We start from the raw sequence: 15,116 nt of genomic DNA on the forward strand, positions 1-15,116 counted from the left end.
TTGGAGATGGAATTCAATTGAATACAACTCCAAATTTCAACCAAACACAGATCTGGGTGTACTATTTAGGATGGATGTGAGCTACTGGCCAAAACCCAACGCCATAGGTACCAACTACCCACCTATGGGAACAGTATACAAGAAACCTATCCTTGATGAACCACAAGGTATCCCAAATGTGTAAGGGGAAAGATTTTTGCCAGTGTAATTTTTTGCTATTGTTTGTTCTATCCAACATTTCCTATCCCAAGGCATGGAATATATTGTGAGTTACACATAGTTGGTAAAGACACAAATTAGGGAAAGGGTCCTGAAGGTCCAGCTTACCATATGGTGGCTGAGTCAGGTTAAGGCATAGGAGGTGGTATGCTTTGGGACAGTCTTTTTTGTCACACATGACCAGCTCTCCACCATCTCCACATTGAAAACAGTAATCTTCATGCATCTGCTTTGGTTCTGTTTTGATCTTTCGTCTCTTCTGTTTTAACTTAGCATTTTTTGCCTTCTCTTCAGTTGTTGACGCACATGCCGACTGGCAGGAAAGAAAGGATCATAGTTTCAAACATCACAGACAGTGCATGAAGCTGGACACAGGAAAACCCTACAACCTTGCATTCATTTAAATTCATCTGTTGTACAATTACCTAAAAACATCAGGAGGCCTTATGCTGCAACAAATACTATAAGAAAAATAAAGTTTTGTTTTCACTGACTTAAAAATTATTTTATTTTTGAGATGGGGTTCTCGCTCTGTTGTCCAGGCTGAAGTGCAGTGGTGCAATCTTGGCTTACTGCAGCCTCGACCTCCTGGGCTCAAGCAATCCTCTTGTCTCAGCCTCCCAAGTAGCTGGGACTACATGTGCATGCCATCATGCCTGGCTAATTTTTGTAATTTATTTTGTAGAGACAAGGTCTTGCTATATTGCCCAGGCTGGTCTCAAACTTCTGGGCTCAAGTGATCCTCCTGCCTCAGCCTTTCATTGACTTTTTTTGGAGACTGAGTCGCACTCTGTCACCAGGCTGGAATGCAGTGGGGCGATCTCATCTCACTGCAACCTCCGCCTCTTGGGTTCAAGCAATTCTCCTGCCTCAGCCTCCCGAGTAGCTGGGACTACAGGCGCGTGCTGCCACACATGGCTAATGTTTTGTATTTTAGTAGAGATGGGGTTTCACTGTGTTGCCCAGGCTGGTCTTGAACTCCTGAGCTCAGGCAATCCACCTGCCTTGGCCTCCCAAAGAGCCAGGATTACAGGCATGAGCCACTGCGTCTGGCCTTCATTGACTTTTGAATAGGGTGCTTTTTATTATTTTTATTTATTTAGTTTTTCGAGATGGAGTCTCGCTCTGTCGCCCATGCTGAAGTGCAATGGCGCGACCTTGGCTCACTGCAACCTCTGCCTCCCAGTTTCAAGCGATTCTTCTGCCTCAGCTTCCTGAGTAGCTGAGATTACAGGTGTGCGCCACCACGCCCAGCTAATTTTTGTATTTTTAGTAGAGATGGGGTTTCACCATGTTGGTCAGGCTGGTCTTAAAACTCCTGACCTTGTGATCCACCAGCCTCGGCCTCCCAAAGTGCTGGGATTACAGGCTTGAGCCACCGCGCCCAGCCAGGTGCTTTTTATTTTTAATTGCAAGGATAGTGGTAAATCCAAGCAACTTTTAGACAACCTGTTAATTTTTTTCATTGAGATATAATTCACATACCACATAATTCACCATTTTAAAGTGTATAATTCAGTGGCCTTTAGTATTTTGTGGGTTTTTAAAAAGTTTTAAATTAGCTTTTTGCTAATTTCATATTCAATCTGAAATGAAATACATTCTCAGAACCTAACAGACCTTAGTGAAACAAGCTTCCTCGGAAAGTCACAGTCTAAATGTTCGATAAGCCCAGCTGATGACTCACAAACTAATCCAGGTGCCCAACTGCCAGCAGGTTCCTGAGATGGTCACAAACACAACACAAACAGACTTCTTCTTTTTTGAGATGGAGTCTCGCTCTGTCACCCAGGCTGGAGTGCAGTGGTGCGATCTTGGCTCACTGCAAGCTCCGCATCCCGGGTTCACGCCATTCTCCTGCCTCAGCCTCCCAAGTAGCTGGGACTACAGGCGCCCGCCACCATGCCCAGCTAATTTTTTGCATTTTTAGTAGAGACGGGATGGTATTAGCCAGGATGGTCTCGATCTCCTGATCTCGTGATCCGCCCGCCTTGGCTTCCCAAAGTGCTGGGATTACAGGCATGAGCCACCACACCTGGCCAGACTTCTTAACAGCCCTACTCCTTATCACCTGTTGACTGGGGGCGCTCCCCTGCAAGACTGACCTTTGGCCGCACTCCTAGAAAACCACTGCAGTTATCTGCCCCACAGTGGCACTCCGTTCTGCCGTTGCCCAGACAATCTAGGTTATAATTAAATGTTAACTCCATCCCTGAAACACAAGAGAAATAATTATTCAAACTCGAGTCATGGGGAAGAGAAATGCTCTCACAGGCACACTCCCCTAATGAAAAAAAGAGATATCATTCTGGCATGAAGGCGTTTCCCTTGGCAGTGTTCTACCTCATTGATAACAGTGATGGTAAAAAAAGAAAAGGAGAAAAACATCCCCACCCAGGAACAATGACAGCAAAACTACACATCCTCAAAGAAGTCATGTCCTTTTCACAGCAGTGGCTGAAACCAAAGTGACAGGGTCTAAGAATTTGCAATCTATGCTCAGGAGAATAGGTTCCAGTTCAGCCTTCTTTTCTATAGCTAACTCACACTAGTTTCTAAATGAACAATATGACCATGGAATTGTAACAATACTATTTCCAGTAATTACTGCCTTATATTATGATCAAATAAAGATCCAAAATGAAGGTTTACTGCATACACCAAAGATCCAGTGACTCAAACTAGGGCCTCCTAAGCTTTCTTCTAGCTGGGCTTAAACAATCCACAATGAGTTCTAGAAACACAGTTTAAATCTGTTTTAGCTATAGCATTTCTCTTCTCACCTATTTTTCTACAAACTAAACAAAGGAGAAACCAAGTTTTATTGTTCAGATGCTGGATATGTAAGGAAAAATGAAAATAGCTCTGGCTTCAGAGGCTTTTATGTCTAATTTGAAACAGAATGATCTTTCAAAGTGAAAACAACAACAAAAGATCCCAGCAACTAAGGAACCAGCTGCTGTTAACACAAGCTCATTACTGTTAATATGTTTTAAAAAGAAAACAACAGCTAAAACATCTGGTTACACTGTACAGACAGCAGCTAACTTGGAGAATTCATTCAGCAGGACTGTGGACACAGAATCCTGTCAGACCTGCTCTTACACAAAAGTTCTCACTAAATTCCCTTTTGAGGTTATAGATTTTTACCTCTCACTGGCAGCTAACACTCAATTCTAAATATAACCTTCCTTTTATTTGAATACGTTTTCTAAATATAACCTTCCTCTTATTTGAATAAGTTCTTGGGCATCAAGTCTTGAAGAACCATGTCCTGGCTCTATGGGATATTCTTTCTTCCTAGGGAGGAAAGCATGGGGAACGAGTCACTTTTTTACCTGCAGGAATATCACAGAGAGCAAATAGTCCCACTCGAACATCTCCATTCACTGTCCACTTTTGTGTTTCACAGTTGGGATTACAACTGTGGTTCATGAAGCGAGAATAATTTCCTTTTGGGCCGGCATCAATTATACGGTCCTTCAGAAAGAAAAGAAAGGTACCTTTTACACAAATTAAGTCTCTCCCAGAAACATCCAACTCAGTCAAGGATCACAGGCAGCAACATTTTGCTACCAACTGGTGTTTGACAACTGACAAATCAGGAAATGTGAGGCTGCCTGGGTAATTTACTAAGTTCTCTCCTTTATTTGATGACCTTCAAGTCAAAGTAAAGTAATTAGGATAAAGTGGGATTTAGTTGCTTTTTAAGTTTGCTTCTAGAAACAAATAGACCATGGAATAATGCTATTTAGAAGATTAGTGGGCCAGAGGTTTAGGAATGGTATTTTCTGATTAGAGATCTCGAAGTTCTGATAACTGCTCTGTTGTTTTGCTGTCAGCCCTCCTTTTCTGCTCCAAGCAGGAAGCAAAACTAGTATAGGAGGGGATACATGAGAGCTTAGGTCAGAAAGAAGAAAGAAAAATGAGAAACAAAACTTGGAGATCTGTCTGATGGGAGGACTACTGTGTAGGATATATTCTCCAGTGCTTATCTATTTGCTCTGTTTTTATGTAAAGTTCACAATACATTAAAAAGCTGAATATTCAGGTTTCCTGAATTTGAACTCTAATAATCTGGATAAGCTCCACAGAACTGAGCCTCTCAAGTGCTGTCATGATGGCTGAAGGGGCCACTGGCAGGGAGGATAGGGTTGAAGGAGCCAGATCCCAGCAATCATAAAGAATGGCATTTTAACTGATGTTTATGAAATATGTTTATGAAAGTTGTAAAACTTTCAAACAATGACATATCAGTTAAAATACTTTTAAGCCCCATTTCTTAATGATATTCTGAATCTCAGTTTTAGAGATATGATAGCCTAGAACACAGAAAACATGGGTACTAGTCTTGGTTCTTAAAAGTGTAACAAAATAGTCAACAAATCACTTATCATAGCTGGACATCAGCTTCTTGTCCTCTGTAAATCAGAGAACTGACAAAAAAATTAACTGAGATAATAGATGTACTATGTATCAAATAGGTCTTACAACTGCAGAGATTAAACTAGCAGCTTTACTGTCATTTTTCTTATGACAGCACTCATTATTTTCTTCTTTTTTTTTTTTTTGAGACAGGGTCTTGCTCTGTTGCCCAAGCAGGAATGCAGTGGTGTGATCACAGTTCACTACAGCCTTGACCTCCTGGGCTCAAGTGATCCTCCTGCCTCAGCCTCCTGAGGAGCTGGGACCACAGGCACATGCCACCACACCTGGCTAACTTTATTTTTATTTTTTGTAGAAACAGGGTCTTCCTATGTTGCACACGCTGGTCTCAAACTCCTGGGCTCATGTGATCTGCCCTCCTCAGCCTCCCAAAGTATTGGGATTACAGGCGTGAGCCACCGTGCCCTGCCAAAAAGTTTTAATATACAGAACAATTTGGAGTTTTGGCTGCAGTAGAACTTTAATAACGGTGGTTTGTAACTTAGAATCACAGAGTTGATTCTCTCCTTCAGTAATAAAGAAACTGAGGCCCAGGACTTTTTTGACAAAGAGCTCAGACTAAAATCCAGATATGCTAACCCTGCTCCTGGTTTTATTTTCACTCACAGTGCTGTCTTACATGACGTGCAAAGCTTCAGTATCATTCATTTTTTACTCTGGTATAATTGGCACATTATAGTAGGCAGCACACTAGCTACTGCAAATCATTATGCTCTGCCTGAAGAAAAATCAAATTAAAAGAAACTGAGTTCAAATTAAGACTATGAAACAAAAACAAAAACAAATCCTTTTTTCTTACAAAAAAAAAAAAGCAATTTTACCTTGGTAACAGTTAACATATAAAAATTAGTTACACTGTTCTCGTGGGCTCGCTTGATTCGCAATCTGCATTCTTCTTCATCAATTAATTCACCGACGTATTCATTTACAAATTCACCCTGGAGATAAATGTGCAATATGTAACTTAAAATCAGTGTATTATATAAAGCATTGCTTAATGACACATGTATAACCCAAAATAATTAAAGAGAACCCTGAAAATATAACTTCAACCCTAGAAAGAAATGGTTATTTATTCATAGGCATTCAGGTGGCATTATTTTTCTGGTATAAGTGCCTCAGAAGGTGACAATCTGCTTGCCTTTTCTTGCTGACAATACTATTTTATAGTCCAAGTGACAACATGTGGTACATCGCTGGGATGTCGGGATAAAGCTAACTCTAGCCTTTGAAGCTATATTATAACAGACTTTTACTAGTTGGTGGCTATGCACGTTTTGGGGTGAGACCTGGAAGAGATCTGAATCTGAAACAAGTGTGCTCTGTTTTTGTTTTTAAGCTTCTTTTGAAGCAATTACTGACATTCAGAGGAAGTGGCACAAATCGTACATGGGAAATCTTGGGAACATTCACTCAGTTTCCCCCAGTGGTAACATCTGACATAACTACAGTACAATATCAAAACCAGAAAACCGACATTGGTATAATCCAGACTTTATTCAGATTTTACCAATTTTACATGCATGCATTTGTGTGTGTACATAATTCTATGCGGTTTTAGCAGGTGTAGGATCACGTAATCACCACTGCAATCAAGATACAGAGCTGGTGCCTCACCACAGAGATTCCTTGTGATAACTCACTCCTTTATAATCACACCCTTCCTCCATCCTTCCTCCACTCATCTCATCCTAACCCCCGGCAGTCACTCATCTGCTCTCCATCTCTAGAATTTTGTCATTTCAAGAATGTTTTGGCTGGTCGCCGTGACTCATGCCTGTAATCCCAGCACTTTGGGAGGCCGAGGCGGGCGGATCACCTGAGGTCAGGAGTCCAAGACCAGCGTGGCCAACATGGTGAAACACTGTCTCTACTAAGAATACAAAAATTGGTCAGGCGTGGTGGCACATGCCTGTAATCCCAGCTACTCAGGAGGCTGAGGCTGGAGAATCACTGAAACCCAGGAGGCAGAGGCTGCAGAGGGCCGAGATCGCGCCACTGCACTCCAGCCTGGGTGACAAAGCAAGGCAAGACTCTGTCTCAAAAAACCAAAAAAACAAAAAAAGGAATGTTTTATAATGGAATGATATAGTACAGAACCTTTTGAGATTGGCTTTAAAGAAAAAAATCAGGCAGAGTCTCTTGAGATCTACCCAAGGTGCTGAGTATATCAACAGGTTGTTCTTTTTAAATCTCTGAGTAGTGTTTCTGCCATTTGTTTAGCCATTCACCCATGGAAGAATATTTGGATTGTTTCCAGATTTTGGCTTTACAAATAAAGCTGCTATGAACATTCTGGTGAAAGTTTTTGTGTGGACATAAGATTTTATTTTCCTGGGTAAATGGCCAGGAGTGCATCTGCTGCACCATATGGTGAGTGTATGTTTCCTTATTAAGGAAACTGTCAAACTACTGTCCAGAGTTGCTGTACCGTCGTATGCTCCCACCAGCAGTTCATGAGATCCACTTTCTCCACGTCCTGCCTGCATCTGGTATTGCCACTATTTATTATTTTAGCTGTTCTAACAGGCATACAGTGATAAGCTCCTTTAAAAATAAGAGCAAATACTGTACATTCAACATTTTGTGTTTATAATTACATAATCATTAACCTTTTCACCTCAAAAGCACTGCTCATTCAATCTAGGTCAACATTCTCTATAAGGACTTACCAATCTTACTAATATATTTTAGAGGAAAATAAATGTTTTGAAAAACAAAAATGTATTGGCTTATTTTATCAGATTTCTGTCCCATTCTCCCTCCCACCCCCCACCCCACAAATTTCCACTAGCCCTTCTCATAGCTCTTAGTATCACAGAACTGTTGGTAGTCACTATCTGAAGAGAAAGAAGTACTGCATCACGTTTTCTGATTGTGGAAAATCATTAGGAACGTAAGCCAATGGTCTTTAAAACATTTAATCTTTTCTATTGATAAAAATAGATTATAATAAGAGAAAAGAAATGAATGGTTAAACTAGAAGGGCCCTAACCTCCCTGCTCTTCCTTTGGTGGCGTGTGGCGAGTGAGCTCAGCGAGAAGCACCGGTCTGCTTCACGGAGCTACATATGTTTCAGCTGCGGAGCAGTCACTACCAAAGGTGACCACTGGCTTTTTCTCTCTCCTGTTTTTATCTACTATATAAGCTATGACACGGAATTCAGTTAGGAAAAGAAAAACAGGCCAGGTGTGGTGTTTCATGCTGTAATCCTAGCACTTTGGGAGGCTGAGGCAGGAGGACTGCTTGAGCCAGGAGTTTGAGATCAGCCTGGGCAACACAGTGAAACCTCATCTCTACAAAAAATAAAAAACATCAGCGAGGTGTGGTGGTGCATGGCTGTGGTCCCAACTACTCAGGATGCTGAGGCAGGAGGATCACTTGAGCCCGAGAGTTGAAGGCTGCAGTGAGCTGTGACTATACCACTGCACTCCAACCTGGGTGACAGGGCAAGACTCTGTTTCAAGGAAAACAAAACAAAACAAAACTCGTCTGTAACTGCAGCACCATAAACAGTTAATTTCCTTCACTTTTTCCTTCCAGTCCTTTCTCACAAAGGACATGGGACTGTTCTGCACATTTGTCTATTACATACACTGTCAGCCTCAAATGGCTTTTCCTGTATCCAGTTTGGACTTTGTTATCAGCTGATGAACAACATTTTGCACTATGATATGATATCAAAGGGTAGCAGAAGATTGTATTGCCATCTTGGCTGCATTGCCACCTACTGTTACTACACTTAATGATGTTAGGGCAAATTTTCTGTTTTGAGATGGAGTTTCACTCTTGTTGCCCAGGCTGGAGTGCAATGGCGTGATCTTGGCCCACTGCAACCTCCGCCTCCCGGGTTCAAGCGATTCTCCTGCCTCAGCCTCCCAAGTAGTGGGGATTACAGGCATGCATCATCACACCCAGCTAATTTTATATTTTTAGTAGAGATGGGGTTTCACTATGTTGGTCAGGCTGGTCTCGAACTCCTAACCTCAAATGATCCACCTGCCTCGACCTCCCAAAGTGCTAGGATTACAGGTGTGAGCCACTCCACCCGGCCTAGGGCAAATTTTCTTTAGTGGAAACCCATAGAGGAGAATTTCAACCAAATCAGCTCTACTACTTCTTTTTTCACACATTGGGATTCAAGGTAAGATTTCATTTGAAGAAATAGTTTTGTGACTTTAAAAGCTTGATCATGATGTATTATGGTTTATACTTGTTAGTCTATGAAAATGAGTAAATACAGAAAAATTAAGTGCTGATATCAAATATGAGAGCAAATCTCATAAACTTGATACCACTGTAAATAAAGATGGAAATATTTCAGATGTCCTAAGAGACAGATCTTTAGCCTCAACGAGTTGCTGACTAGACTTAAAAACCATTAACTATGAATTCAATTATGAACAAAAATTGTAACAAATTCATTAACTTAAAAAATGCTACAGATCTGTCCTTAAAGACCACAGCAAAAAGGCTGTCATTCAATATTTAATACCTTAAAATTTTTTCTGAGAAAGAAACAACTTCATAACAAGAAGTCCCTAGTTTGGCACACATTTTCAGGAATCTGTTCTGTGGAGAAAGAAGGGGACTGACTGTGTACATTCCATTTCATATTGGACTTCTTTCCTGTAAATACCCCGAATATCTTTTTCATGTTGCTATAATGTCTTTATGATTACACTTTTCAATGATTGTATATTTCTAGCTATTTTGTAAAAGACCAATTGTCTTACATCAGCAAACCCTCAAGTGCTAGCTAAACAGAAGGAAATCAAGATTGTTTAATAAGTTATCTTACAACACATTTCAGAATAAGTGCAAGTACTATTAAAAGGTGTTAACACAATATTCAAGTGGATGGATTTCAGGATGGCCCCATAAACTCCAGTGAAATCATAGGCAAAAATTTGTATATATGATATGCATGGCACTAAAGTAATATAAAACATTTTGCATTATACAATGACATTTTAGATGTGGTTGGCCTTTGACCAAGCAGCCCAGTCCACATATCCAATACATCAGCAAATCCTGTTGGCTCTACCTTCAAAATGTCAGAAATCCAACCACATCCCCCCTGGCTCAACTACAACCCCAGTGATTCCACGTCACCATTGTCTTTCTCCTGGGCGACTCTAGTGGTCTCCCTTTATCGTTCTTTCCTCCTTATCATATGTTCTCCATACCACAGCCACAGTTATCCTTTCGAAACCCAAGTGTGGCAGACAGACTCTCAAGGTGGCCCCTGTGATGCCTGCCTGCTGGTGTTCATGCCATTGTGTCGCCTCCTCCCCTTGTTGCGTGTGAGCAGGACCTGTGATTAGCTTCTAACCAACAGAATATGGCATGGGTGACGGGGTGATTATGTGAGTTTATGACATAAGACTTCAGTGTCCATCTTCCTGTAGTGCCTCTCACCCCTGCTGGCTGTAAGGAAGCAAGTGGCCATGCTGGGAATCCCATGTGGCAAGGAACTGTGGGGCAGCCTCTAGAAGCTGAAAGCAGCTCCTGGCCAACCACAAAACAAACACACACACACACACCCCCCAAAACAAAAACCACTGGAGTCTCTCAGCCCTATAGCTAGAGAACGGAATTCTGCCAACAACTGTGCAAGCAGGGAAGCAGATCCTTCCCTAGTCAAGCCACAGAGGAGAACCCAGCCCCAGTCAGCACCTTGATTGGTACCTGGTGAGGTCCTCACTAGAGGACCCAGTTAAGGATTGCCTAGACTCCTGACCCATATTAACTGTGAGATAATAAAATGTGTGTTATGTCTTAATTTGCTAACTTTGTGGTAACATTTGTATGTGGCAATAGAAAACTAATACACCAAATCAGATCAAATCACTCCCTAGTAAAATCCTCCAGATGTTCCCCATCCCATGGCTGATATGGCCAGTAAGGCACCATCCTATCTGGCCGGTGGCTGACCTTCTCACCGCAGCTCCTCTCTTTCCTCTCCTGGGGCTCCTCCCCAGGCACAGAACTTCCTGTGCTGTTCCTGGAGCACACTGCAGCCTTTACAGCTGCCTGCCTCCAGTCTGACGTGCTCTTCTCCTGCACACACCTTCATGGCTTTCTACTACACACACGGCAAACGGCGCCTCCTCAGGCCTCCCTGAGCCAATCAACTGAAAAGGGTAATCCCTGTCACCAGCTAGCCCCTTTTCCAGCTTTATTTTTATTCACAGCAGTTAATGGCACTCGACATGTTTATTATCTGTCTCCTCAAGCAGATCCACTAACGTAAGGGTTTCATGTGTCTTGTTCACTATTGTTTTCCAAGTACCAAGAATAATACCTGCCACATAGGAAACAGCTTAATACACATGTACCGAATAACTGAATTTCACTTCAAGCAATCTGACCTACAGAAATAGGTGCACACAGGTGGATGACCGAGAACATTCATTATGGAATTTAAAAATCTTTATGTATCTATTTATTTATTGGGAATAGGTTAAATTATTTATTTATTGGGGAAATAGGTTATTTATTTACTTATTGGGAAATAGGTTAAATATGGTACATTTTACTATGACTAAAATAAGACTGTTAAAAAGAATGAAGTAAAATCTATATGTACTGCCACAAATGTATTTATGATATAGTGTGTGAATGGGAAGAAAACGTCTGATATTTGTTTAGAAAACCCTTAAAAATGTATTATTATATATGTTTATAACTATATAGAAAAAGTTATAAAAGGCTACCTATCAAACTATGAACAATGGTTATCTCTGATGAGGAGATGAAGAATTGAAGGGATGAAGGAAGAATTTCACTCTGCTGTCTTTTTTGTATTGTATTGTATTGTATTGATTGTATTGTATGACTTTACTACATTAGATGGCATTTTTAAATTACAAACCTGATTTTTTTTTTTTTTTTCAGATGGAGTCTCACTCTGTCACCTAGGCTGGAGTGCGGTGGTGTGATCTCAACTCACTGCAACCTCCACCTCCAGGGTTCAAGTGATTCTCCTGCCTCAGCCTCGCGAGTAGCTGGGACTACAGGTGCCACCACGCCCGGCTAATTTTTTGTATTTTTAGTAGAGATGGGGTTTCACCATGTTAGCCAGGATGGTCTCAATCTCCTGACCTTGGCTGTGACCACTGTGCCCGGCTGATTTTTTTTAAAAGGTAGAAAAATGTCAAGAGTAATTTTAGGTTGGACACAATGGCTCATGCTTATAATCCCAGCACTTTGGGAGGCCAAGGCAGGAGAATCACTTGAGTCCAGGAGTTTGAGACCAGCCTGGGCAATGTAGTGAGACCCTACCCAGCTACTTGGGAGGCTGAAGTGGGAGGATCTCTTGAGCCCAGGAGTTCAAGGCTTGAGTGAGCTATGAACACGCCACTGTACTCTAGCATGGGTAACAGAATGGGGACCCTGTCTTTAAAAGAAAATAAAAATAAAACTAAAAAAAACAAGTAAAAACTATTTCACATAGAAATTACCAGTGTCCCCTCTCTCCTTTTTATGACTAGCCTCTGGACACTCAAAGTTTAAGTACATTTTATCACTATCTTCTTCCTACTACTCTTCTTTGCTCAAGAAGTACCAAACTCTCAACATGGGAGGTTTTAACATTTTACCACAAATTTCTGCTTATTTTATCCCTAGAACTATACCCTACTGAAGCATTCCTAAAAAGCCAGGTTCTGGTCTCTTCCACCCCCCACCACCATCCCATGCTACCTTCTTAATGCTCCTTTTGGTCCTGAGGCCCCAGCCTCTCCGCTCCGTTTTGATGATCTCTGCATCAGGGTACAGTCTCTTTGTAAAGCACTGGTTCTGACAACGATCTCCAGCTGGGCACACCTGCGGATGGCATTCATACTGCAACATTCTGTTCAGGCACTCAGATTCCAAGCCACAAGGGTTTTCATCAGCTGGTTTGCAGTTACAGCGGGGAATCTCTGACAGGTCAGCAACCTGGATCTGCACCTTTCCTATTACTTTGTTAGCCTAGAAAACAAAATCACAAGCGAGAGAGAGGCAGCAGGTAAGTCATCTGGCAATGTGAACAGGAACATCTAAAACATCCACGCTACTGCCTTGTGGTGCTACTCCGGGAAAGGTTATCTTTCCTGATGAATAAGCTGAGATTAATAACCATCTCTTTTTGTCATTTAGTTGACAAAAATATCAAAGCCTCATGTGAATTTTCACTTATTTATCCTGGGTATTTCTACTTTCACTAGATGGAAATTTCATAACTGAAAACGAGAAAATACGCTTGTTTGTGGGTTCTCTGAAATAAAGGGAGTAAACACCTATATTCTCATTTGGTGGCGGGATAACCTGGTAGAACAAGAACAGGATTTCACATAAGACATGTTGCTACTAGGTATGAGAGGATTTATCAAAGACCTAATTTTCACAGCACAATAACTATGGTTCCCATTTGATGCTTCCAACAGATAAGCTCTGTGTTACAGAAGACTGTGATAATTAGCAAAAGTTTGCACAAGTCAAAAAGGGTCTTTAACTATTGAAGAGTAATGCATTTCATCTCATCTATTAAATACCAATGCTTTCATAGTAAAGACTTACTTTGTTTCTTATTTTATTTGGCAATCCCAGGCCAGAGATAAAGACTTACTTTGATGTGTTTGTAGGGAGGGGGTTTTCTTGAGTTTTTTTCAATCTCTAGGGCTTCTTTACTTTCTCTTTGTGCTTTCAATTCCTGGAAACGTTTTGCAGCTTCTTCCAGTGCTGCCAATAAGATGATACAAAGTATGTAAATACCAAAAACCAAAGGAAAATTGATGGGACAGTAGTTTTACACTGCCTTCCCAATGCTTTGCATCTGGCCTGAGATTTTTCTTTTTAAAATTATTTTCTGGAAGTTACTGTTTACCACCAGGATGGGGTAACAATGAAATAGGATATAACTCACTGAACACTATGCTCTGTGCATGCTGTTGCCTCAGGGAAGAGGCTCTACTTCAATGATCAGAAGTCTCCAAGTGACCCTCAGAGCAGCTTTTTGCCTTGTAATAGATTTAAATTCATTTTACCCTTACCAGAAAGCCAAACTTGCTGGCAACTCATTGCAAAAGCAGTTGTAAGGCTTTTCATGGGAAGGCTTTACTACTCTTCTGTTGCAAAGGAACTTCACTTGATTAAAAAGACTATTCTCAGGCTGGGCTTGGTGGCTCATAGCTATAATCCCAGCACTTTGGAAGGCTGAGGCGGGCAGATCGCTTGAACCCAGGAGTTCAAGACCAGCCTGGGCAACATGGTGAAACCCTATCTCTATAAAAAGTACAAAAATTAGCTGGGCATGGTAGCGGGCACCTGTAGCCCCAGCTACTCAGGAGGCTGAGGCAAGAGGATCGCTTGAGCCCTGGAGTTCAAGGCTGCAGTGAGCTGTAATCATGCCACTGCATTCCAGCCTGGGCAACAGAGTGAGACCTTGTCTTAAAAAAAAAAAAGACTATTCCTAGAATAATCTGTGTTTATAGAAAGATCACTGAAGAAATTCCTTTCAAATACACAGCACAGTCTACAATATTGAAATGTATTTTAAACCTGGTTCTAATGTGACTGGAAGCTTATGGACACAGGATCATAATGTCTAGTGAAAATTCTCTAATACCAGAAATATTAGGGAGGTGAGGAGATATTGAGAAACTGACACCAGAGTTGTAGTTTTGAGTCATTGTAAACATCATCCAGCTTACCCTTTTTGAAGGTCTTGTTAATACTAGTCTGCCCCTCAGCAAAGCTTTTGTCTCCTTCAACATAAGGGAACACTCTGCCCTGGTGTACCCAGTAGTAGTCATGAGAACCAAAGAAGAATACAGGGAAGTCCCCCAAGTCATGTTTAAGGCCCTGGATGTTCAGTGGCACAGACCTGGGGTTGCAGATCTCTGCTGGCCACCATCTGAAAACGAAAGCAATTTTAGATCAAGAAGGCAAAAACGAAACAAAAAAGCACTATTTCCAAGATTGGCAGAAGGGAAAAAAGGTTTTGTATTTTGCAATTTTCAGATTCTAAGAACATAAAATACCACACATCATTACAAAAAGTAATTAATGAAATAGTGAACACAGACTAAACAAATTAGGCCCTAAACACCTGATCTACTTTCTTTTAAAAAATATTTCATATTTATAAAATATATATCATGAAAATATGTTCTAAAATGTAATAATAATACTGAACCTACTACCCAATGATATTCCAAACCTAATTTCAATCCTAGAAAAGTCATGTTTCCCCCCCAACTTAATACTGAGATTATCTTTCAAGGTATAACAGTTGATTTCTAGTAGTCCATGGAATCATTTTGAGAATAAACTGATGCTATCATAAAGAATGACCACTCCCATTCAAATCAGCATTTAGTCTCTAGTCAACCTGGGCAAACACCTCTTGGTCAAATGTACTAGGTTTTATATCACTTTATATTTCAGAATCTAATTCATCTTAG

General features: G+C 41.0%; 1 protein-coding gene across 6 annotated transcripts in view; it reads right to left on the reverse strand.

The window, feature by feature from the left end:
- The window catches only part of NSD3 (nuclear receptor binding SET domain protein 3), a 113,211-nt gene that overhangs the window by 6,302 nt on the left and 91,793 nt on the right, over positions 1 to 15,116 (reverse strand). For 3 of the 6 annotated variants that reach the window (XM_054498608.2, XM_063668626.1, XM_054498607.2), the window contains 7 exons: positions 14,364 to 14,566; positions 13,280 to 13,392; positions 12,373 to 12,642; positions 5,520 to 5,603; positions 3,558 to 3,699; positions 2,325 to 2,431; positions 328 to 532 (listed from right to left, as the gene is read on the reverse strand). In XM_054498608.2, the coding sequence (XP_054354583.1) occupies positions 328 to 532; positions 2,325 to 2,431; positions 3,558 to 3,699; positions 5,520 to 5,603; positions 12,373 to 12,642; positions 13,280 to 13,392; positions 14,364 to 14,566 (1,124 nt within the window). Of the gene's footprint in view, positions 1 to 327; positions 533 to 2,324; positions 2,432 to 3,557; positions 3,700 to 5,486; positions 5,604 to 12,372; positions 12,643 to 13,279; positions 13,393 to 14,363; positions 14,567 to 15,116 lie in introns of all 6 variants that reach the window. The other 3 variants (XM_054498606.2, XM_054498604.2, XM_054498609.2) reach the window with 1 other exon arrangement.

This window comes from Pongo pygmaeus, chromosome 7 (genome assembly GCF_028885625.2).
Source record: "Pongo pygmaeus isolate AG05252 chromosome 7, NHGRI_mPonPyg2-v2.0_pri, whole genome shotgun sequence".
Lineage (NCBI taxonomy): Eukaryota > Metazoa > Chordata > Mammalia > Primates > Hominidae > Pongo > Pongo pygmaeus.